The sequence below is a fragment of the Podarcis liolepis genome (genome assembly GCF_965112155.1).
Source record: "Podarcis liolepis genome assembly, chromosome: 2".
NCBI lineage: Eukaryota > Metazoa > Chordata > Lepidosauria > Squamata > Lacertidae > Podarcis > Podarcis liolepis.
In genome coordinates this window covers 31,128,711-31,152,215 of record NC_139555.1, presented here as the reverse complement: position 1 = coordinate 31,152,215, position 23,505 = coordinate 31,128,711, and the positions used below count along the sequence as shown (strand labels likewise).

Sequence of the window (23,505 nt, the reverse complement as noted above, 5' to 3'; positions counted from 1 at the left end):
ACCCTCCCTGATAAGGGATCATTATAAATAAGGAGGAAACATCTGACGATGTTTATGGAGAGAACTGCTCTAGAGGAAAGCAGGGTTTTTCCACCCGCTGGTAGCAACTGTGATCTGAAGCAGGACAACTCCTGACACTTGGACACATTCACACGCCTCTTTCAAGGCCAAGGTACCTGCTTGACTATGTATGCTGCTCTCCTTCTCTTGGCAGCCTGCCTGCCCTCTGGACGGATGGTGGAGCAGAAGGCCCTGGATGTCTATGTGAAGCAGTATGACCCTCACTATAGATACAGCCTGATGAAGAAGGAGGAGAAGTGGGGTGCCACTGTCTATACGCTCAACATGACCTCCCTGAAGTGGCTGAATGGTGAGAGTAGAATCAATCTCCTCACTGCTCTTTTCCTTTGAGGGGGTGCAGGGGTGGGAGGGAGGGAGGCTAGGCCATTGAGGAGGCTGCTGGGTGGGTGTGATTCCCTCTGTGGGAAGTGAAGAAACATGAGGGGCAGTAAGCACTAGTCCTGTGGTCTGCCGTGGCTAGTTATGAAAGGGATCCAAACCACTGCTTCTTCCTACCTTCTGGGGGAAACTGAATCAGTTATGGAGCAAAAAAAGCAAGGCCATGGGTCCAAACAGAAAATGCATAAACAGTATTGTATGTTTCATCCTCCTTTTTACTCTCAAGAACTGAAAAGTTACCATAAATAGTTGGCGGAGACGCTGTTTCTTCATGTGTATTTGAGAAAAAGGTGAGGAATGTTTATGACAGGGGAAGGGATGTAATTTTGGTGATGGCTTGAGGCGTTCCCAAAGCAAAGAAGGATTGGACTCTGATTAATAAGAATACACACAGAGGCTTGAACCAGCAAGACTCTGGGAAGGGTGCGTATAATAATCTCTGTCCACCCTCCGGCCCAGGTCGTTTTATTCACAAAAGAGCTTTTTACAGAGTGTTCGTAAGAACCAATCAGATTTCTTCTGAGCATTTCAACAAGCCCCACGTGGGGACAAAGTCAGATCAAAAGAAATTCTTTTAACTACAAAGACTACTCTGAGCATGCATACATAATCTGAGAGTAAATAAAAGAGGACTAGAGAAACTCCGGAGATCGGAGATCGTAAACAGGAGAGGATGGAAGGATGGCAAGGAGATAGGCATCTTTATCACCTTCCTGCGAAACTATTTTCAGGCCCTAAGATCAACATCCTGAGATTAACATATCAGAAAAGCTACATCAAAGAAGCTTGCCCACTATCTTTGATGGCCCAGGATGCCTGCCTGGCGAAGCAACTGGAAGCAACTGGGCTGCATACGTGACTTGTCAAGAAAGAGAAATGGGCAGTAGTGAAAATGGCCAGAGATGAACAGGGTTTGTGGGATTCAGAAATTACTGTCAATGAATTAAACCCAGTCAACACAATGCATTCATCGTGGACACAATGGCTTGATGCATACTGTCAGAGCTGCTTCCAGATCCTAGCTCACAGAGGATCACGCTAGCCAGCGGTCACTTTGTAAAAGTCTTTATTGAGTTACAGTTTCCATTCTCAAGCTGCTGCGTGCAGCTCTACGTCTTAAGGGTTAGACCGGCGAAGCTCCGTCTGAGTCTCCGCCCCCTGTACACCAGCTAAGTACCCTAGCCTTACTCCACCTTTTCCGCCTGACCGTTCTTCTCTGGGTCCCTCTGCCCCCCGTGGTCTCTTCCTTTCGGGACGCTTCTGACGCTGACCCCCCGGACCCTTCTGTCTCCTTGCGTCGGGCTTTAGGACCTGGCTCCCTTTCCGGGCTGCTTACTGCGCCACCTTCCTGTGTATTTGAACTTGGCGCGCGCGCCCAACCTTCCACTTTCTGCCTGACCGTTTCCTCGCTCCCCGATGGAGGTGTGGCCACTCCTGACTCATGCCCTCCCTCCTGCTGCGAGCTGCCAGAGCTCGGTACCTGGCGCCCTTCCTCTCCACTGCGTTCTGTTGGTGATGCTGGCCCCGATTTCCAACTGCTGCTCTCTGAACCCCCTCTGGACCCTACTTCCTGGGGTGTCCCCCTAAGCTCCCCTCTTGCCCTGGCCACTGGCACTCCTTCCTGTGAATCTTCTGATTCACTGGAAAGACTCGGAGATCTCGGGTCGTCGTCATCACTCATCTTTTCTTCTGCCTCCTCCCCCTCGCTCTCTGTTTCCTCCCTTGCCCTCACCTCTGCTCCTGAACCCCTGACACATATTTTATAATTCCTCATAGTAATCCCACCTGACCCCACACTCTGGATATTTGCACTCCTACAATGGCTACGTGCACATGCCTCTTTGCAGCTGTCTCTATAGACAGAGTGATCCTTACATTAGGTGGCATAGATGAGAAAGGCTAGATCCCTAGAAACAGCGGGGGGAAGTAATACACTCAGTGTTACCCCAAGGGGCCATTTATGGGAGGATTCTTCCTCCACTCAACAACATGGCAGACGCAGCCTTATCTTTCTCCCAGTGTAAGTCAATGGAAAACTTGAATGGGTGTGAAGGGGAGTCTGAATACCCAGAACAACTAGCAGAGGTGGTGATGGGGTGGAATGCCATTTACCCACTGAAGAATCTAGGGGGTATGAAGGTCCTTGCTGTGAAGGTGACACCCCACCCCAACTGTCCCCCCATCAACAGGGCTGGGCAATATCAGGGTTTCAACAACACAATATATCATTAATATATCACAATGTCTGAAATAAGGCTGGAACGATGTGGAGGCGAACAGGGTAATGTCCTGGCAATTGCTACTAGGGGTCCAAAACTGATAAATGATGATATTATCAATCACCACGCAGTCATTTTCATCAGCAGGGAAGCCAAAATGCATCCAAAGAGGACTTTTGGTTTGGGGCATGGCTACCAAATGTTCAGGACAATCCAAAGTACAGTGATGATTCATAGTGAATACAAATAAACTGGGAAAATATTGAACAATATATATATATATCTAAATTTGATGCATATGAAAATTAACTCAATGATAGCATGCTTCAACTAAACCATTAAAGATTCCTGGATAATATATCAGTTTTAGGGGCAAATTTAAAATTTAAGAAAATAGATGATTTAGTAAAAAATTTAATTAAACTTGAATGTGGTTAACAATTTAATTTATTTTCAACTAATTAAAGAGGAATTTAAGTAATTTCTTAGTGTCAAGACACATCTGCTTCCCCACGCAGAGGGCCAAGTGCAATACTGCAATTCTATGCACTCAGTTCAACTACACTTACTTCTACTTTCCTGGGAGTAAGCCCCATTGAATTCAGTTACCAAGAAACACCCTCCCCATCATTCTCACCTCACAACAACTACCCAATCTCCCATTTCAGCATATAAGGCAGCCACTGTTAAATCTCCCTCCTCCATTTCCCTCTATTGCAACACAGACAGCCCTCCCCAAAAAGCCCCCATCCCACCAATCTCTCCCTTTTAATCAAAGGGAGGAAGGGAAGGCAAGGAAGCAAAGAGATAGCATCCTTTAAATTACACCAAAAAAACCACCCCTTTTTTATATGAGAGAAGCTATTTAAGGTGAACCAACAACGCCTTGCTTTACACGGGAGAAAGGGCTCTTTCTCAACAAGAAGCCCAGAGCCAGCCTCATATGGGCAGTAAAGGCACACCAGGAAGGGAAGACAAATGTGTCACACACATGCAGTAGGGGAAAGAGAGTAAAGAGGCTTAAACAAGAAATCTTTAATAAAATTGTGTTAAAAACAAAACAAAACAAAAAACAGGGAAAGGGTTTTTGTTTGTGGTTCTTTGAAGAAAACAACCCCACTGTTTTCATGGGAGTAAGGAATGGGGAAAGGAGTTCCCAGCAAGAAGCCTGGAGCCAGCTCAGACCAGCATTTCCGTACACCACACCCACCAGCCTGGCAGGACGGCTACTAGCCTACTTAAGCAAGAAGCACCTTGTGGCATTTGATAAGTTTCTACTGGCTGGCTGCTTTCCCAGCTGCTTTCATCACCTGCGCTTGCGATTCACCGCACTGGCAGGAAGCAACAGAGCTCAGCCCGGGCTCGCTGCAGAATAAAAAGAAGCACATGGTGAAGTGATTTTTGTTGGCTGCTCCACCTGCTCTTGTGAGTTGCTTGCTGCCGCTGAAGAAGGCAGCAGAAGCACTAAGAAGGCTGTTGTTGTTTAGTCATTTAGTTGTGTCCGACCCTTCGTGACCCCATGGACCAGAGCATGCCAGGCACTCCTGTCTTCCACTGCCTCACACAGTTTGGTCAAACTCATGTTAGTAGCTTCGAAAACACTGTCCAACCATCTCGTCCTCTGTCGTCCCCTTCTCCTTGTGCCCTCCATCTTTCCCAACTCCAGGGTCTTTTCCAGGGAGTCTTCTCTTCTCATGAGGTGGCTAAAATATTGGAGCTTCAGCTTCAGGATCTGTCACTAAGAAGGCTGGCTACATGATTTCCCCAAAATTATGAAGTTTGCATAGCATGCACACACAACACATGTCATGATTCATGATATGTTGCCAGGTAACATATTATGAAACCATTAACATGATGTGGACTTCAAAACCAGTTTGGAACGATATAATGAAATACTTCCCAGGCCTAATGCGGATACAGGCTCTTCTTTGAACCTAACTCAGCCAGTGGGACTACCATTTGTTTGCATTAACTTTCTGCTCAGGACAGGTGTGGAGGGGTGCATTCCGCCCCTTTTAAAGTAATCCTGCAGGGACAACTCACTTCCCAGATGACTTATGACCATGGATGGGTGGGAAATTAGATTCAGTTCGCACTTGGAGATCAGCCTACCTAATTTGCAATTCCCAAAGCCATATGAAAACTGAATCGTAGCCATCCTTTGAAATTCACATTTCTCCAATGCCATTATTCAGCCAAGTAATATGATATGAAAAAAAAGAATATATTGTAGTCAAGATCACACACAGGAATGCATTTCATTAGGAGACATTGTTTTGCGAAAATGTGTAGATTAGGCAAAATTGCATGCAAAAATTTCCATGTTAGGTCAAATGTACATTAAAATGCATGGGGGTATATATGTTAGGATATAGTTCTGTTCCACCTTAAAAGGAACAGGCATGACTGTTGTGTGTCACATGCCTGTTTACTTCCAGCACAGGCTTGCTGGGAACTTCCGTTTGTATATTGTTTTTGCTATAAGGCTGTTTGCTGGACACGAAGGGAAGCAGACATGTTTTTCCTTTGTTCCTGAACTATGCTGAGTAATTGCCTGTAAATAATGGTTACACATATATCTGTCCGCCACTTCCATTTTGAGAAGATTTATTCACTCTGCTGATAAAGCGTGCCAAGTCTCTAAAGGTATCTGAGGCTTGTGTTCCTGTTTGATGCTGTTCCAAGGGAGACCGGTGATCATCTGGCTGCCGGCCGATGGCTGGAGCCAGCTGGGGGCCTGCCTGATGCCCCCGTCTTACTTGGGAGAAATTGGCACTACAATACTGAACAGTTTTCATGAGGAATTTCTTTTTTTAAATATCACAGATAGCTGCAGAAATGTGGAAAACTTAATTTAAGATTGGAGAAAAGAGAAGCTGAAAGAAGTGAAATGGACATATCCATTCCTAATCACCACCTCTCACCCTCCAAGTTGAAATCCACACACACACACAAACCATTTTCTTTGTGAAGAATTGTAGTAAGGGTATTTTTTACAAATTCATTCACCACTCACAGGGCACCCTGTCTGCAATAAAAAATGGTATTTCTCTTGTTTATAGCATCATTCTATCCTACTTGCCACTATGATGAGCAAAAAAAGGTGGGAGAGTTTTTTAAGCAGGGATGGGGGAATCTGTCACCTTTGGTATCCCTGGCTCTCATTTTTTAAAATTTCCACAGCAGTGTGTGTGTGTGTGTGTGTGTGTGTGTGTGTGTGTGTGTATAGTTGGGATACTGCCGGGGATTTCACTCAATATAATACAGTTTTGTATGTTATTTTCATTGATGCAATAATTGCTATGCACTCATTCCCCAAATAAATGCATTTTCTGCAAGCATTGGTTGATTGGATAATTGTACTGCAAGATTCAGATGCGTGCAAATTTCAAAGGATGGCTGTGTTTTGGTTCTCATAATGTTTCAGAAAGAATGAATTTCAAAGTTTTGCCTTTAAATGCCACCAGAATTGAATTTCTGCCCCCACCCCCTGGTGTTGACAGAAGTTAACAGCACCTGGAATGGGAAGATGTTGGCTTAATTCAGGGTTGGGGAACCTGTGGCCCAGCAGATGTTGCTGAATTCTCCTCAACCCTGACCGCTGGCTGGTTTGGGCTTCTGGGAGCTGGAGTTCAACAGCATCTGGAGAGCTGCAAGTTCTCCATCACTACCCTAAGTGATTTGATCTGTGTCAAGGAGAGTGCAGTGTCCTTCCTTTCACTTCCTTGTGCCAACTCTTTCTTACACTCTCTTTCTACTTTGTTAATTTTCTACTACTAGATAAATATTCATTATGCCTCCTGAGTGGAAAATGTATTTCAAAGGGAAAGTGGAGGCCTCATTCCCAGATGAATAGATTCTGTGTATCTCTTTTCAGAGTCTGAATTGACTAACCCAATTTGGTGGCATGAGCTGATCATTGCTGTGTCAAAGGAACAAAAACTGAGGGACTCATGTTTGCTGATGATTGGGAAAGGCAGAAATGATGCATCTAATACTTCCACAGATTTGAGTGTTGATGAGCTCGTCAATCTAGCAAAATCCACTGGGTCGTAAGTAATTGGCTGGATCTCTGAGCAATGAATATGGCACCAGCTCTGCTCTGTTAAGACTGTTAAGGGAATTAGCAGCCTTACAAGAATGGAGAACAGTGAGGTAGACATACTTGATGGAGAAAATACTTTTCCTGGTGGGGAATGAGGGTTAGAATTAGGGTTGCACATCATTTTTGGACAACGCTTGACTGAGGTGGAATGCCTCAGAATGATTTGGGGCTTATCTGAAGCAAAGCCGGATCTGTATGGGCATGGGCAGCTTCCTGAGGTGCTTTGCAGTGTCCTGCAAATCCAGACGTAAAACAAGTGTTTTTCTTTAAAAAGTTTAGGGATGCTCTCATTTTCCTGCTCATATTGAAATACTGCCCCTCAATGAGGCCAAAATGTTTAGGGTATGCATCCCCCTGCGTCCCCCCAGAAAAAAGCACTGGGTATAAGAACTCAAGAGTGGCTGATGAAAGCTGTGTTGTCTGAGCTTGAGCAACCAGCTCAAACCTCTTCACATGCTGAGTTTCTGAGGTAGCCTTGAATACCTACTTCCTCCCAAGGTGAAGTGAGCATAGCTAAGCCTGACAGAGAGATTGCTCTATGGTATTAACCCTTTCATTCATTAATTAGACTTAAATATGTTCGTTATCCCACATGTACTAGAGGTGTTGTATATTTGCAACCTGTGAATGTTATTGGAGGAGGAAATACCGTACTGAGTTCTCACTAATAAAGCAGCCAGAAACAAAAATGGTCAGAAGGCCAGGTTCTCTATGCGCCACAGTGACATCTTAGTTCATCTTCCTCTCAGCCCCCCCCCCAATAAGTAAGAAGAAAGGTAATATTTCTTGAATTCTCTGTCTCTTCCTTGATTTTAGTAAATCTTATGATTGTTCCAAAGCTGCCCAGAGCTATTGACTCTGGTCTCTTTGACCTCATTGCCTGTTGATCACAAATGATGCTTACTCCTGTTGACTAATATTTTGTTTTGTCTCCGAAGCTGTGCAGCTCTTTTGGGGCAGATTCCAAACCAGCCAATCACCTACAAGGTAATCTTAGCCATGCTGGGAACTTCCCACAATCATTTTCAAACTCGTGTAGGAGTCAGGAGTCAGGAGTCAGTTGGGCGGGTGGAACTGGGGAAACAGGTGTGGCTGTCACAGTTTCTCACTGGAAACTTCCATTACAGATTCTCTTCCCCCAATTTCACTCTAATGAGGGAAGTGTTTACTTTCTCAGAGCAAAATCTAGCAGAAATCTGCAGAGTGTCTGATAACCTTTCTTCATAAGCAAATTACATTTCATAATCGTGAAGAATTAACCATCTCTTTCGTAGAAGTGGTTCAAAATACTAGAATTAAAATGTGGGAGCCAAATCATGAGGTGCTCATCTCCTTAGAGAAGGTGAAGGTGAGAGCAGCAGGAGCCTGTTCTCCAGATACTTACTGGAGCCATGGACTCCTACTGCATTCCCAGTGGGTTGTACATGGGGCAACTGTGCCTCTTTATCTCTATGAGTTGAACAATCCTGGCCTGCCTTACCAGGACTTCTGTTCTTAAATGTTGTAGGGACGCGGGTGGCGCTGTGGTCTAAACCACTGAGCCTCTTGGACATGCTTATCAGAAGGTCAGCGGTTCAAATCTGTGTGACGGGGTGAGCTCCCGTTGCTCTGTCCCAGCTTCTGCCAACCTAGCAGTTCGAAAGCACGCCAATGCAAGTAGATAAATAGGGACCGCTGTGGCTGGAAGGTAAACGGCGTTTCCATGTGCTCTGGTTTCCATCATGGTGTTCTGTTGCACCAGAAACAGTTTAGTCATGCTGGCCACATGACCCGGAAAACTGTCGTGGATAAATGCCTGCTCCTTCTGCCTGAAAGCGAGATGAGCGCCGCATACCTTTTCTTAAATGTTGTGTTTGGTGGCTCAACAATTTGCAATCATGGTTACTGTAGGCAATTTAGCCCAAATGTGTGTGTAAATGAAAGACATGCAGGATTTTGTTGGTATTTGCAGCGGAGAGAGGGGAGAGGATTTCTGTTGGATAGGTTTGGCAATATATTTGGCATACTGATCCCTGCTCCGTTAAGCAGAACAACCCATCCATCAACTAACCTAAACAGATGCCTTGCCTTGCTGGAGTGATAGCTAATTCCCTTCCTATTTCACCTGGTGCCCCTCTCTGTGAACTAAGGTTGACCTGTCAGGCTGTTCTAGGGGTCCAGATGGGATGCTTCAACCAAAAACACATCCATTTTTCTTTTATTTTGCTTCCAGACAATCCCTTTGCAAATGTGCAAGAACAGCTTTGAAAATGCTGCGGTTTATTGTACGTGGTGGAAATTCATGAATGACAAGAGTGAGCAACCTCACGGGCTAATTCAGTTTCCAATGGTCAAGGTAACTCTGGCTTTCTGCACATGCTGCTATCATTCTGGAAAAATGTTCTTTGTTGTTTCCAGAAACCCCTTAAAGCTGGCAGAACTACTGTAAGTTTTGCAAACCTCATACCCCTTATATACGTGTGCATATATACATATATACATACAAACACACACACACACACACACCTATAAGCTTGCAAATCACAGAACCTAGAAGCAGGTGAGGTGGTGGCCTCAGGCGATAGATCGGAGTGCAAAGTGTACAGCACTTGCTGCCACCTCCAACGTGGATGCCCCCTGCAGCAGTAGTAGTATGTGTGTGTCCACGCCTGTGGAGAGGTATGCCTGTGGCAGAGGTGGCAGTTGCATATAGGGGATATGGCATGAAGGCAGGGGCATGGCAGCAGAAGAATGGGTCCATGGAAGAGGAGGCTGGGGCTGGGGCCTGGTGGCATTTGAATGTATTTGGATTAAGGATATCTCCTTGAGGTTTTCACCTACTTTTTGGAGCAGGTAAATTAGTTGTTTTCTGTTCCTGGTACACGGTCTGTATGGACAAATATTGTTTCCCATTAAGATATTCTGGAACAAGAACAAAATATAAGATGAGATGAATTGTAACACATTCCTATATATGTTTGCACAGAAGTAAGATACATGGAGTTCAGTGGACTTACTCCCAGGTAAGCATATCTAGGATTGCAGCCTTAGAAAGGAAATTTGAAACTATCACAGTGGTTTCAATTTATGAAGATAGATTTTGTTAGTAATGATATTAGGAAGATGAATCTTGGTTGCCAAATCTCCTGTTTGAGATAAGCGTATTCAGGGATCAACTCCAGAGACTACAATCCTCTTCTGTTGTGTGCAGGCAGCTGTGCGAGGCATGGACACAATAACAGATTTCCTGCTGAAAGAATCTGGTGGAACAGTGAAGATCACAAAGTTCACATTGACTGGTATTTCCAAGGTAGATATGAACTGCAGGTCTGTGCTGTATTGGATTTTCGATACACCGGAATTAACCCTATGCATGCTCATCCCCATTTCACCTGTATATGCCATGTTTGGGCTCTCCAGTGGGAACTGCATATCTCTGCATCTTTATGCTTTATCTCTTTGTTGTAGCGTGGCTGGGCCACCTGGCTGACAGCAGCTGTGGACAAGAGAGTTGTGTCATTTATTCCAATTGTCTATGATCTTTTGAATTTCATTAAGGTGAGTATCTGTTCAAAGGATGGGGTACTAGCTGTGTGTACTTGGTCTTGAGTCTTCTTCATAGTTCCTTCATAGTACTCTGGACAAATAAGAATATGTTGACCACTTGCAGGAAGGCCACAAGTGTGAGAGGCAGTGAAACTTCTGAGGAAAGGCACTCCACAGCCTCAGCACCACTGCTGCAAAGACCCTGTCCTGTTACCTAATCAGCCATGCTTTTGAAGGCAAGGGACAGTGAGGAATCCCTCCAATGATTGTAAGGGAGGAGAGGCAAATTTGTGGAGGGAAAATGGTCCTTCAAATATCCTGGTCCCAAATATTGGTTCATTAACTGTTGGCTTCTAGGTTTGGGGAGGAACAAAGCTTTGCAAGCATATTTCTTTTCCCACAATCCTGGCCATTATGGAGGTTGAACTGGGTGATTTCATGAAGTGGTGCTATAGACATTTCATGTAACATTTGGTTCCTCTTAGCCAGCATTCTTAACGGAACATAACGGAACACACATACCGAAGGGAGGAGCTGATTCCAGAGCAAAACACACAAGCCCCGCCCACCAGATACCAAGCACTCTACTATTCAAATTAGGCCCCAGTGTTTTTCTTACAAACACAATACAAGTAAATAAAAACAGCAACAACCCCCCCTCCCCATGAGAGCCATAGGCACTGACTGTTGACCCTAACTTATTGGCATGTCCTGTTTTGTGTCCATCAGCTTAGCCAGAAGTGTACCTAGGGGTTGGCAAAACTGACTACTGCCCAAGGGGTGGGGCGCTAAAATCACATGTTGGATGTTTGAGTCCTCCCATGACACTTGGAGTACTCCCCACCACTCAGCACTCCAACACCTGCCATGCCCACAGAAGGAATCCACCAGGATCTCCAGGAGAAAAAGGCTGCTGCTGCTATTGCTATAGGACAGACCCGGAAGGGGTCCTTGAAGTGGCTTCCAGGCACAGAGTAGTGCAGCTGCCCTGTCCAGCCCTGAGGATGCAAATTCCTCCTGTCCAGGCAAGCTCACCTGCTTCTAAAACATTGGGGGCACCAATACAGCTCCAAGGGACCCTAGATATGCCTCTGAGCTTAGCCCTGCTAAAGAGCTGAATAAATATTATGGTTTTAGCATTTGACTCTCCTCCATACTGTAGGACTTCAGGTTCTTAATATATGACAGTGTCATATATTACCCTCCATCATTTCTCAGTGAAGTGATGGACATGAGGCAGCAGTTGATAATGCAGGTGAGCTGCGCACAGGTGAGCTGCATGCAAGCTGCCGGCCAGCCCTGTGGAGCCTCCTTTTATTGACACGAATATGCAAACCCAGGCAGATACATTTTGGGCTTTACACATCTTCCAGTCCTGAGATCGTGGGGTGGTACAAAGCTATTTTGGCACCTGTTTCCACCATTTCATTTCCCCCTTGCACAGTGTATGACGAAGGAGACAAAAGGTCTCAAAGACAAAGGTGACAAGACAGGACACCGCAGACTACTGAGACCGCAAAGGGTTAGACAGTGGGCGCGATGTTCAGACAGCTGTGGCTTTATCAGTGAGGGGGATCTGTGCCCCGCACCCCAAGGTCACACGTGCAGGCAGACTGAAGCTGCCTGCGGGTGGGGAGTGTCCTCCCTCTGGACCTCGCGATCATCCCTACATCTCAGAAAATAGGGACATTCTACTAATGTAGAATGGGATGTTCTTATTTGATGTGCACTTAGAATTCTTTTCTTCTACTCTGCCACAGAACCGGCATCATCAATACCGAGCATACTGTGGCTGGGGAAGGTCATTGAAAGTCTTCTATCAGCTGAACCTAACTCGGCAGTTGGACTCTCCACCGTTTAAGGAATTAACTTCATATGTTGATCCATTTCGTGAGTAATTCTTACCACCTCAGATGTCTCTGACAAATGAAATGGTAGCAGAATAGCAGAACAAAGGGTTGAATTGGTGGGAAAGGGCAGCCCTGGGGAATTGTGGTGGCACTTAAAAATAGCTCAAAAACATTTTTTTGTGATTTTGCTAAAAAATCTCAACGACTTTTATGCCTGATTTTCACTTTTTGAAATATGGCAACCCTAAATTAAACCTAAGATAAAATATGGCATGTGGCTACTTTGTGGAAAGTTTTAAGAGAATCCCACAAGGCCATGATCCTTCAAATCAAAGGGACAGAGAAGTTATATTGGGATATAGTACTAGATATTTGGGTTACAGGAAGTAAGTTTTTAAAATTACGGTTTGTTTTAACAATAGCAACAGCAAACATATGAGGGTTTTCCTTCTAAAAATCAGGCTTCTGAGATGAAGAAAGCTCAAAAGAACCTTCAGAATCTTCAGCTGGCCCCGAATGCAGCACTGGGGGTCTTGATAGGAACTCACCCGTGGGATCTCGGGACATCTATTTTTTCATTAGAAACACTGGCTTCCAATATGTTTCCAGGAATAATTCAGTGCAGTAGCATCACTTTTAAAACCCTGGCTGGTTTGGGCCGAGATTATCAAAAAGGGCCATCTCCTCCCATATTAGTAAGCTCGTTTCTTATGATCCGCAGGGGTAGCTTTTATAAGCATCCCACCATGGAGAGAGATACTTTTTGTTGAGAATGGGGACTGTGGAACTTCCTGCCACAAGGCATTAACTGGGTCCCCTCTGTGCTGCCTTTTAGTTGGCTGGCTTCTGTTCCATGTTGTGTTGGATGCTTTTATCCATGGTCCTTGTTCCAATTCCATGTCTCAATTTCTGTCAGAAATGTATGAAAGTACCCAAGGAGTCCTTTTTTAAAGTAACAAAGCAGACCCTCTATTTTCCAGGGACGTCCCTGATTTAGAGAAGTCGTCCGGGTTTCTGATTTGATCCCAGAATGTCCCACTTTTCCTTAGGATGTCCCTGTTTTCATTGAATAAATGTTGGAGGGTATGGAGTTATCCGACCCCTGAGCCTGCATAGGGAAGTTTTTTAAATATTTAATGTTTTATTATGTTTTTATATTTGTTGGAAGCTGCCCAGAGTGGTTTCTAAGCAAGCCAAGTTGATAATAAACATGTAGTTACAGTCTAGGTTCTCAGAACTAGCCCAGCCTTAGGCCAAGATGCCAGAGGACAGCAACAGCAGACCCCTTCACACCTGTTTCTTTTGAGTCTGCCAATATTCTAATGCCATTACAGTGGTACGTCGGGTTACAGGTGCTTCAGGTTACAGACTCCACTAACCCTGAAATATTACCTCAGGTTAAGAACTTTGCTTCAGGATGAGAACAGAAATTGTGCAGCAGCGGCATGGCGGCAACGGGAGGCCCCATTAGCTAAAGTGGTGCTTCAGGTTAAGAACAGTTTCAGGTTAAGAACGGACCTCCAGAACAAATTAAGTTCTTAACCTGAGGTACCACTGCACAATAACCTAAGCTGTGACTGCATTTGGAATACTGTGTAGAGTTTGGTCTGTCACACCTCAGAAAGGTTATCGTAGAGCAGGAAAAGGTTCAGAAAAGAACAGCCAAAATTATCAAGGAGGTGGAGTGATTTCCCTTTGAGGAAAGATTGCAGTATTTGGACCTTCTTAGTTTAGAGAAAAGGCAAGTAACTGAAGACAAAGTGACTTACTGGAAGCTGGAGGAAGGGAGAGTGCTGGTATGCTCAGGTCCTGCTTTCAAGTTTCCCACAGATATGTGGCTGGCCACTTTGAGAACAGAGTGCAGGTCTAGGTGGACCATTGGCCTGCTCTGAGAGGATCTCCTTGTGTACCTGTGATGCCGCATGGCCAGTTCTACCAATCCAATTAGCTTCTTCGCCAGGAACAATAAGGGTGTGCCATCCTGTCCTCCATCTTGTGCAAAAATTATTTTGGGCCAGGCCTACCTGTTGAAGATGAAGGTGGGATATAAATTATCCTAATAAATAAATAATGCATCCTGAGGCATCTCATATTGGTTTCTTGATGACCTAGAGAACCTACTATCAAACTTTTTTCAAAGACCCAAACAGCATATATGCCATAGAAAGACTCTCTTTTCAACATTGCATCATCAACATTTGCTATCTAGACTTTGATCCGTGGTTCTAGTTTGCCACAATAAGGCTGTTTTACATATTTTTTCAATTATATTTTTGTTCCCACCTGCCCAATGAATGTCTCTTGTTTTCCATTGCTCCTGTCCAATCTTATCAGCCTTTGATGATGGAAATAAGTAGTAGCAACTTGAGAACTGCATGTGTTGACCAATACAGTAACATTTAATTTTTCAATCCTCAGAATATAATGAGCGATATCAAAATAAGCCCAAGTGCCTAATCTGTGGAACAGGAGATGGAATAAACCCGCCTGATGACTCTCACTATTTCTTTGATCAACTAGCAGGAGTGAAATATATCCGGTGAGTTCATGCTGCAAAAAAATTATCCTTTTTGAGGCAATGAAATAATCCTTCTGGTTAAAGACAGTGACTAGATGGCTTGAGACCCAAATGAGAGGCAATACTGTAATTTGAACTGAGAATGCACAGGTACCTTAGTGTTGAGCGAACCCCATGTGTAGTCTGAATGATAGTACCAATGAACAAGACTGCTGATCTTTGCTGCACAATTCACATAGGCTTTGAATGATGATGCAATGTTTTTTCCTTGTATATTTCTATATATGTGTGCATTCTTTCTAAGGAGGGAAAACTGTGGAAAGTCAAATTTCTGTGGTTAGAAAAAACATGTTGTTGCTATATCTTTCTCTATTACAAGGAAGCTATTTTTGCAAAAAATCTCTCTTGTTGCCTGCAGGTTCCTCCCAAACACCACACACTTTGTGGCATCGCGCCCTGGGGATAAAGCATCTATCTTGGAGATGTGCAGAGCCATTTATCTCAGCACCATGCAGAATTTGAACATGCCTCAAATTTCTTGGGAAAGGGTGGAGGTGAGGAAAACTGATGTTGCCGATGATGTCAAGAAGCATGTTTTCTAATTCACCCCAAGTAATGGGTGCATGTTGTCTCTAACAGATCGAGTCTCCTTTACAGTACTAAGGAAATGGAGTCAAACTCAAGATTCCTAAAAAGTTATGACAAATATTGAAAACAGGAAGGTTGTTATGATGATATGCAAACCTGCCTTGGTTAATGTTGTCTTTTACCAGTAAATAGGGTTGCCAATTTGTTTGGGCAAAATGCAGGACAGGGCAGTTGTGGGGTGGTTTTTTTTAAAAAAAAACTAGAGCTGAATTGACTTCAAAGCAATCCATTACAATCTATTGCAGCCTAACAGGGTGGCCCCTCTGGAATTTGTCAAATGCATGCGTGCGCACAAATAAACATGGATTTGTAAATTTGTCTGTGCTTGGCTACTCAGAGCTTCAATGACATTTCACACACACTTTCAAACACATACATTTGGAGAGGATCCCTAATTTGGGGGAGAGGGAGAGGGAGAGGGAGAGGGAGAGAGAGAGAGAGAGAGAGAGAGAGAGAGAGAGAGAGAGAGAGAGAGAAGACCTGAAATACAGGACAAATACAGGACGTAACATTTTACATTGAAATATGGGACGATCCTGAATTATACAGGACAGATGGCACCCTACCAGTAAATGATGGCAACAATAGCTCGCATAACTCAGTTGATAGAGCACAAGACTCTTAATCTCTGGGTTGTGGGTTCAAGCCTCTCATTGGGCAAAAGAGTCCTGCATTGCAGAGGGTTGGACTATATTGCCCTTATGACCTAATTCTAGAATTCTTTGATTATAGCATTCGGTCATTCTCTGAGGGCATCCTTGGTTAGCCTTGAGTGTTCTAGTAAACATCAAAATATTGCCACATTTCTCATTGGCCTCCTAAGATCTTGGGTGTTCTCTGTATTTACTGTATCAGAATATAGGATTCAGTTCCTTTTTCAATCACAGAGAAAGTGTCCTGAAGTGATCTAGAACAGGCTCAGAAAGTTGGTTGTGTACTCTTGAGTCCTATAGAAGAGCAAATGACTGCTAGACCAGTTTACTTCAGTAGTATAAATATACTATTGGTTGTGGCTTTCATCTTCCTTCAGAAAGACTGAGAGGTGTGTAGATCTTCTAGTATTTATCCTTACAACAGCCTTGCGGGATACATTGGGGTGGCCAAAGTGAGAACTGTGATAGGATTGCCTTTTCTTCTTCTTTTGTTTGTTGTCACTGTTGCTGTTGAGAAAAGGTAAATGCAACTATGGACAGATTTGGATAGATGTTGTGATGATCTGGGGAGGCAGCTAAATTATGGTTACCAGATTTTTTTTCAATGAATCCAGGGACACTTTTTTGAAGCTGAATAGCAACAGGGAGTCAGTAGTGGGAATGTTGAGGTAAAAGACCCTGGGCCCAAGCATATTGTATAAGGGTGCAAAGCCCTTCTTTCGCACCCTGTGAAACATAAATGCACAGAGTTTTTTAAAAAACTGGGCAACGGCACACCGCCCACAACTCCCGAGCCTCCCCCAATCAGTCAAAACAAAGGGGGCAGGGGGCAGGAGATCTGTACCACCGGATGTCCCCGGTTCTCCTTCGGCAACGGCGGCAGCAGCGGCAGTCAGCCTGGAGCCAGCCTGGTAGCGCAGTTGGCTCTGGCTGGCTTCAGGACTTGCTTGTTGCTTGCTGCTTACTGCTTGCTGCCGTGTCGCCTGCCATTTTTCCTTGCCAGAAGGCCCCATATGATGTGTTGTGCACAAGACACATCATATGGGGACTTCCGGAGAGGAAAAATGGCGGGCACCACGGCAGCGAGCAGCTCCTGAAACCAGCCAGAACCAATTGCGCTACCAGGCTGGCTCTGGGCTGCTGAGTCTGTTGCTGCCATGTTTCCCAAGGACAGATTTGCAAATCTGGAGACATTGGGGGGATGGAATTTGTCCTGGGACAGATTTGCAAATCTAGGGACTGTCCCCGGGAACTGGGGACATCTGGTAACCCTAAGATAAATCATTTCTCACCAGGCTGTTTTCATGAGTGGAAATCACATTAGCTTTGCCCCACATCTGACTATTTCCTCTTGAAGAATCAATTTTGGAAGAAGAGATTTTCATTGTGGAAATGGTGTTAAGGGAAAGTGCTGGCCCTACACAAATACAGTCTTCTAAATTGCTGCATTTATCTCAAAAATATAGTATGAGAAATCTGAGCACAGATCTCCCCATAAGAAAAAGGGGGGAGGAAGTGGAGAGAGAGAGAATGGCTCAAGATCACTAGGGGGTCCCTGTGCCCTACTTTAGAGAAGGCAGTGACTACATCTGCATGGCTAGAAAATGCTGTTTGCTGGAGTCCTCTATTTGAAGAGCTGCCTGGTTCAAGTGCAGTTTAAAGATAAAGAAGAACCCCAAGAAAAGAGAGTTGGGGGCCTTGAATCACCAGCTGACACTTAGCACCTGGACAGCAGGCTGAGCCGGTCACTTAATCACAATCTTCCCCACCACCATATTGTATTTCTATTTAAAATGTAGTAATATTTCTAATTTTCACCCTATATGTATAGATTAGTGTGCGCAAATGTGATGGAGATCTGTGTGCTTCTTTTGGGAGGCAGAGATGATATGCAGTATAAGTAGCCAGCCTAAATCTCACTCCTTAAGCAGGCAGGGGTTTGGAAGTGTGTCTCCCAGCAACCTGGCCACTATGTGATACTGGCTCTCAATTGTAGTAAGTGATGCATTAATCATTATCCCCCAACCCAAATTTTCTCCAAATACTGAACCGTCATACAGATAAAAAGAAAGAGATGTTAATCATTCTAGTTTTTAAAAGTGTATCAACTCCTTAAAATATTAAATTTAGCTATAGTGATTCAGCACAGATATAGTGGTTGAATGCAGCCTTTTTTTGTCAGTTGTGAATTGTACTGATATGTATTGGTGCTTTCATGTGATGTTTTTGAGTAAATTTTTTCTCGGTTTGCAAGCACTTCATGTGCAGCTGCAGCTACTCCTGACACTGATGTTGCATTTTTAGTTGTATGCTGGAGGGAGACAATTTTTCTGTGATATTCTCTCTCCAGTATGGTGTAGTGGTTAAGAGCGGCAGTCTCGTAATCTGGGGAACCGGGTTCGCGTCTCTGCTCCTCCACATGCAGCTGCTGGGTGACCTTGGGCTAGTCACACTTCTCTGAAGTCTCTCAGAGTGTTTGTTGTGGGGGAGGAAGGGAAAGGAGAATGTTAGCCGCTTTGAGACTCCTTAAAAGGGAGTGAAAGGCAGGATATCAAATCCAAACTCTTCTTCTTCTTTCTAGACAAATTCCAAAGGCATTATCCATCTCTGTACAGATCAGGAACCTTCAGCAACTAAATGTTTCTTTGCTAACACTCTGGACTCTAAAAGGTAGGATTCTTTCAGCAAAAATTTATATAATTCATTAGTATATAGAATAACATACAAAGTCAACATACAAAAAAGCCCCTGAGGTCTTCTCTTTCTTAAAGCTTACTAAATTTTCCTGAAAGGAAGCAAGCAAGCAAGCCACTGGGCTTCTATCAGTCAGCAGTGAGCAGCTCTGCAAACTTTTAGGTCTCATCTGCACTGTACATTTAAAACAGTATCATACCAATTTAAACAATACAGTAATGGCTCCACACACAGCACAGCCACACAATCCTGGGGATTGTAGTTTGTTAAAGGTGCTGGGAGTCACAATTCCCAGAGTTCCTTGGAAAAGAGATCAGTTGTTAAACCACTTTGAAAATTCTAGCTCGGGGGGGGGGGGGGAATCTCTTAACAAACTGTGCTTCCCAGGTTTCTTGCAGGCATTAGTGTATAAAGTGGTATGATACTGCTTTAAATGGACAGTGCAGATAGATCCCTGTACTCTTCATTTACCCCCCAGAAATCCTATGCAGAGTTTTATTTAAGGGAGCAGGAGTGGTTCACCCACACTGGGTACTGCAACAATCACATAGAACAGAAGCTGTGAGGCAAGGAGAACCCATGTTTTGGCATTGCACAGGATGCCACTGAAATTTGAAAGTTCAAAGTCCACCAATGTCTTTTGTATGTGTTAAAACCTACTATCAAGGATTCAAAAGGGACCACTGAGTAGGTTATTAAGGATGCTCTTGGACATTTTGGATCAGCTTGACAGCATTAGAGACCCATCATAATGGGTGGGTAATCCATCAATCTGTATTGTTGATGGTACTTTTCTCCAAAAAGCAGCTTATTCTGTGCTCATCCTGTACCTCCTCTTTCCCTTCTCATTCTTAGGCGAGACTTCAGGCGATTTCGGGGTCATCGTGTATCTTGGTTTCCATGCAAGGTTGAGAAAGTGGTAAGAGGATTTTAGATTTAGAATTTCTTTAGAGTTTCTTCACAAAGCTGAGGATGTCAAGGGGTTCCAGAGACACAGACAGACACAAAAGCAGTTCTTGGGAAGCAGATGCCTCCCCGTAAAGTTGGGAAGAGACATTGAATTTGCTCGATGTTTGCAGATTTCCACAATGTGATACTTTGCACAGCACATTCATTTAGGATTTCTGTGTGGTGTGTGTCACAGACACCTGTTGGTTTCCATTTGTGATGCGAAGAGTGATGAGAACAAGGCAAGGAAAGCCCACTGCTGGCGTGTCTACTTTGGATGACCAGAACCTAATGTGCAACAGCAAGCATGTGGACGGAAGACCCATCCTGTAAAGTCCCTGAGCTCCTTCAGGAGGAAGGGTGGGGCATAAATTGAATAAGGAAGCCATCAAACAAATAAATGGAATGGGATTCTTTCACTGTCTGAGTTGCCTGGAACATTGTCTTTCCCATGGGGGAGTCCATAGGATGGTTTTATTTCAAAGCCCAGCAGAGCCTATTTCCATCTAGCATTGCCCAGGCATGTGTGAGCAGAAGAATGTTGTCTTTATGCTGCAGTCATAAAAACATCTATGCGAGAGAAAAAGGCCTGCTAACAAAGTGGGGCTGATGAGTATACATGTATAATAGGGATGGGGAATCTCTTTCAGACAGAGGACCACATTCCCTTCTGCACAATCAAGGTGAATTCTACCATTGTGCAGTAGCCTAGTTTCTTCACACTCACACATCCTTCTCTATCCTCCATCCAAGCAAGCAAACAAACAGCATCAAAGTTCAAAGACACGTTCCAGCAAGACCAAAACATTCCAGGAGGGAGGAAAGCACAGCTGGTGAGGGATGTGGTTGGGAGAGTGTGGGGCTTGTTGAGAATCCCAAAGGCAGGGTAGAGCAGACTGGATGGCCACATTTCCCCCTGGGCCCAAGGTTTCCCCTTCCTGAAGTACAGGATTGTGCGGATAGTGACTTTCTGTAATGCTGGGGTGAGAACCTGATCTGTGTAACAAAATGGGATAGGTTTACATCCATTGGAAATAAGTGGTGTGGTTTAGGGTCACCTGGAAAGAAGTGGGATGTCATCCTCTCCCATCCTGCCCCACTTTGAACCACTTTTTTCTGGGGGGACACATACCCCCAAACATTTTGTGAATCTAATTTTGGCCTCGTTGAGGGGCAGTATTTCAATATGAGTAGGAAAATGAGAGTACCTCTAAACTTTTTTTTAGAAAAAAGCACTGGTTGTTCCCCTCTTCCCTATTATACATCACCTCACTTTTCCCCACATTCACGCTAATGAACATTTGAGACTTCGTTAAGCTCAGTATTATACAAGACACCATGCTAGGTCTCAGTGCCTTCTTCTGTTTTATCTTTTTGCAGAAAACGGGTGTCTATAAGGCAGAAATGACAAAGCCAGATATAGGATGGAGAGCCTTCTTTATTGAGGTAACACACACATTCCTATACACATGCATAAGGATTCACCGAGCATCAGGACTGATGGAGATTCACCCTGATCAGTCTTCCTGGAAATAGCATGTTCTTTTAGGAGTGTCATATAATGATATGAGTACTGGAACATTTAACAGTAAAGCAGGCCAGGCATTGTTGGTCTACCTTTCTCAGGTCACACAATGGCTCATAAGCATCCACCCCATTCCAGTACTATGTCCTCGTTGCCACCCAGAAATAAAAACCAGTATTTGTGGGATTTTCATGAAGTGTGCTTGGGACAGGTTATGGCTTAGATCAGGGGTTGGCAAAAAACTTTAGCTGTGGGCCGGTCCATTGTCCCTCAGACCTTGTGGTGGGCTGGAGAAGCAGCACCGGTGGGGGGAGGGGCTAGAAAAAAGAGGCAAGGGGGCAAGTAGTCCTCCTCCCCAGCCCCCAGTCCCAGCCGCTGTGCTTACCTTCCCAGGGGCTGCCACCGCCGCTGCCGCTGTTGCTGCTTCTCGTGGGTAGGCAAAGGGAGCTTGTCCGCTCCACTCTCTGGCTCACAGAAGCACCAGGACGGCAGCAGCGGCGGCGGCAAGATGAGCGGCACGAAAGGGCTGGCTCTGAAGAGGGGCTGCTTAAAATGGCGCTCAGCCAGCTCAGCCCAGCCCCCTTCCTCCTCTAGGCAGGGTGGGGAGAAGCCAGGAGGAGGGAGGGAGGAGGCGCCACCGTGGGGTGTGTGAGGGAGAGGGCAGGGGAATGGAATGGTGCAGGGGGGAAATGGCGCAGCCCAAATGAACAGAATCCCCATGTCGATCCACGGACAATCCGCAGGCTGGATCCTGAAGGCAACTGGGCCAGATCCGGCCCGCGGACCTTCGTTTGCTGACCCCTGGCTTAGATGAAGCGCCACTAAAGTGGAGTGATTAACAGGAGGAGCTATGAACTGGGTATTGCCATTCCAAATCCCAGCCCTGGTATTAACTCAGGATGGTGTAATTATGGAATGGTGCTTCTTCCTCCACTGCCCCTCTGCACACATTTCTTATAAGATGGCAAAAATGATACTGACCTACATCACATGGTTGAGCAAATATTAGTAACCACTTATATTAGTTCACTTCTGGTGTGCCTCTCCAGATGTGCTTGTTATTGAGCATTCATGAGATGTACTCGTAATGGTATTGGGTCAGTTATAGGCTATCTCACTTTCAATACTGTTTGCACCTAGGAAGGTTTTGAGGTGGAACAAATGGCTTCGTTTCCAGTTGGTTCATGCCCTGTAACATCCTACTGAAACCTCTAAAGTTTTATGTCACAAATGTCCCGCTTTAGGTTTTGCCCTGTTTTTGTTGCACATAGTACATGAGTGCTCCTCCAGATGGGAATAATGCCACTGGGGAAACATTGCAGATCAACTAATGTGTGGCCAGTCTGGTGTAAATCCATCAATAACACACTTCTGTTGCATTCATGACATGTTGTAAAATACACTCACCAAAAAAACAGTCTTTTTTGTTTGTTACCATAAATAATATAAATATCCATCCTGGAGGGGCCCTATGCCTTCCAGGAATGATGAAGCAACTTCTAACTGCTGTATGCGAAAGCAGTGGTGTTGTGGTCTAAACCACTGAGCCTCTTGAGCATGCCGATCAGAAGGTCGGCGGTTCGAATCCCCACAATGGAGTGAGTTCCCGTTGCTCTGTCCCAGCCCCTGCCAACCTAGTATATTAACTGAAACCAAGTGATCCAAAGCTGCTTTTGCACAGTCATTAAGTATTTTGCCATAGGGCGCTACTTTTAAAATATGCAGTAAGACGTAACAATTATATTTTAGAAATTTCTGTGCTATATGCTCCCAATGCAGCCTGTTTTCCACTCTTTGTAAGGTAATGTACTGAGCAGAACTGCAATGTTGTTTGTAGGTAACTTTCCTGGAATCTGAGAAAAAGAAGTACGTTTTCACCTCAGAAGTTCACATCATCCCAGACACTTTTCCATGTGCAGACTGCAAGGGTGAGGAATGCTATGGGGAGCTGGTGTGACATCCATCACAGACGTTCTGGTTCCTGCTGCTGAAATAATCCATGAGGGAAGACACGTGACACTGAGGAAACCATGCAGGGGAACAGATGGGCAGAGAAATAACCGAGCCTAGAGAATGTACAGCTCTCACTATCACTAAAATGTGGGGGATGTGGTGTTATGGGTCGGTGACAGAAAGGTGGGAAACGGGTAGCATGAAAATTATTGGGCATGGCTGGGAGGGCCCGGCTATATAGAATTATGAACAAGTAACACAACAAAAGAAAGTGCGCCTTTGTAATTCCTGGATCTCTGCATAATAAGAAATAAAAGTGTTATTGTCTATAACTCTTCACTGAAATTCTGTGCCAGTTCATGACCATACCTACATACATCTATTGCAGCAGAACAGCGCATTGTG

The 23,505-nt window shown here is 44.6% G+C and overlaps 1 protein-coding gene across 1 annotated transcript; it reads left to right on the top strand.

Annotated features, from left to right (window-relative positions):
* The first annotated feature begins 46 nt into the window (after positions 1 to 46).
* Positions 47 to 23,432, top strand: LOC310699329 (autocrine proliferation repressor protein A-like). Its single transcript, XM_083486997.1, has 13 exons — positions 47 to 370; positions 6,559 to 6,733; positions 7,725 to 7,773; positions 8,999 to 9,121; positions 9,977 to 10,075; positions 10,234 to 10,323; positions 12,072 to 12,201; positions 14,580 to 14,700; positions 15,098 to 15,233; positions 18,562 to 18,650; positions 19,530 to 19,593; positions 21,003 to 21,068; positions 22,985 to 23,432. Exons 1-13 carry the CDS (start codon positions 187 to 189, stop codon positions 23,102 to 23,104), a joined length of 1,446 nt encoding a protein of 481 aa, XP_083343123.1. The 5' UTR covers positions 47 to 186; the 3' UTR covers positions 23,105 to 23,432.
* Positions 23,433 to 23,505: the final 73 nt, after the last annotated feature.

What these genes read in the sequence shown, in the direction of transcription:
- LOC310699329 (XM_083486997.1), top strand. Translation starts at nt 187, where the DNA reads ATGTATGCTGCTCTCCTTCTCTTGGCAGCCTGCCTGCCCTCTGGACGG. An exon ending in TTCAGTTTCCAATGGTCAAG is followed by an intron (nt 9,122 to 9,976) that starts GTAACTCTGGCT and finishes TGTTGTGTGCAG; the next exon opens with GCAGCTGTGCGAGGCATGGA. An exon ending in AACACTCTGGACTCTAAAAG is followed by an intron (nt 18,651 to 19,529) that starts GTAGGATTCTTT and finishes TCTCATTCTTAG; the next exon opens with GCGAGACTTCAGGCGATTTC.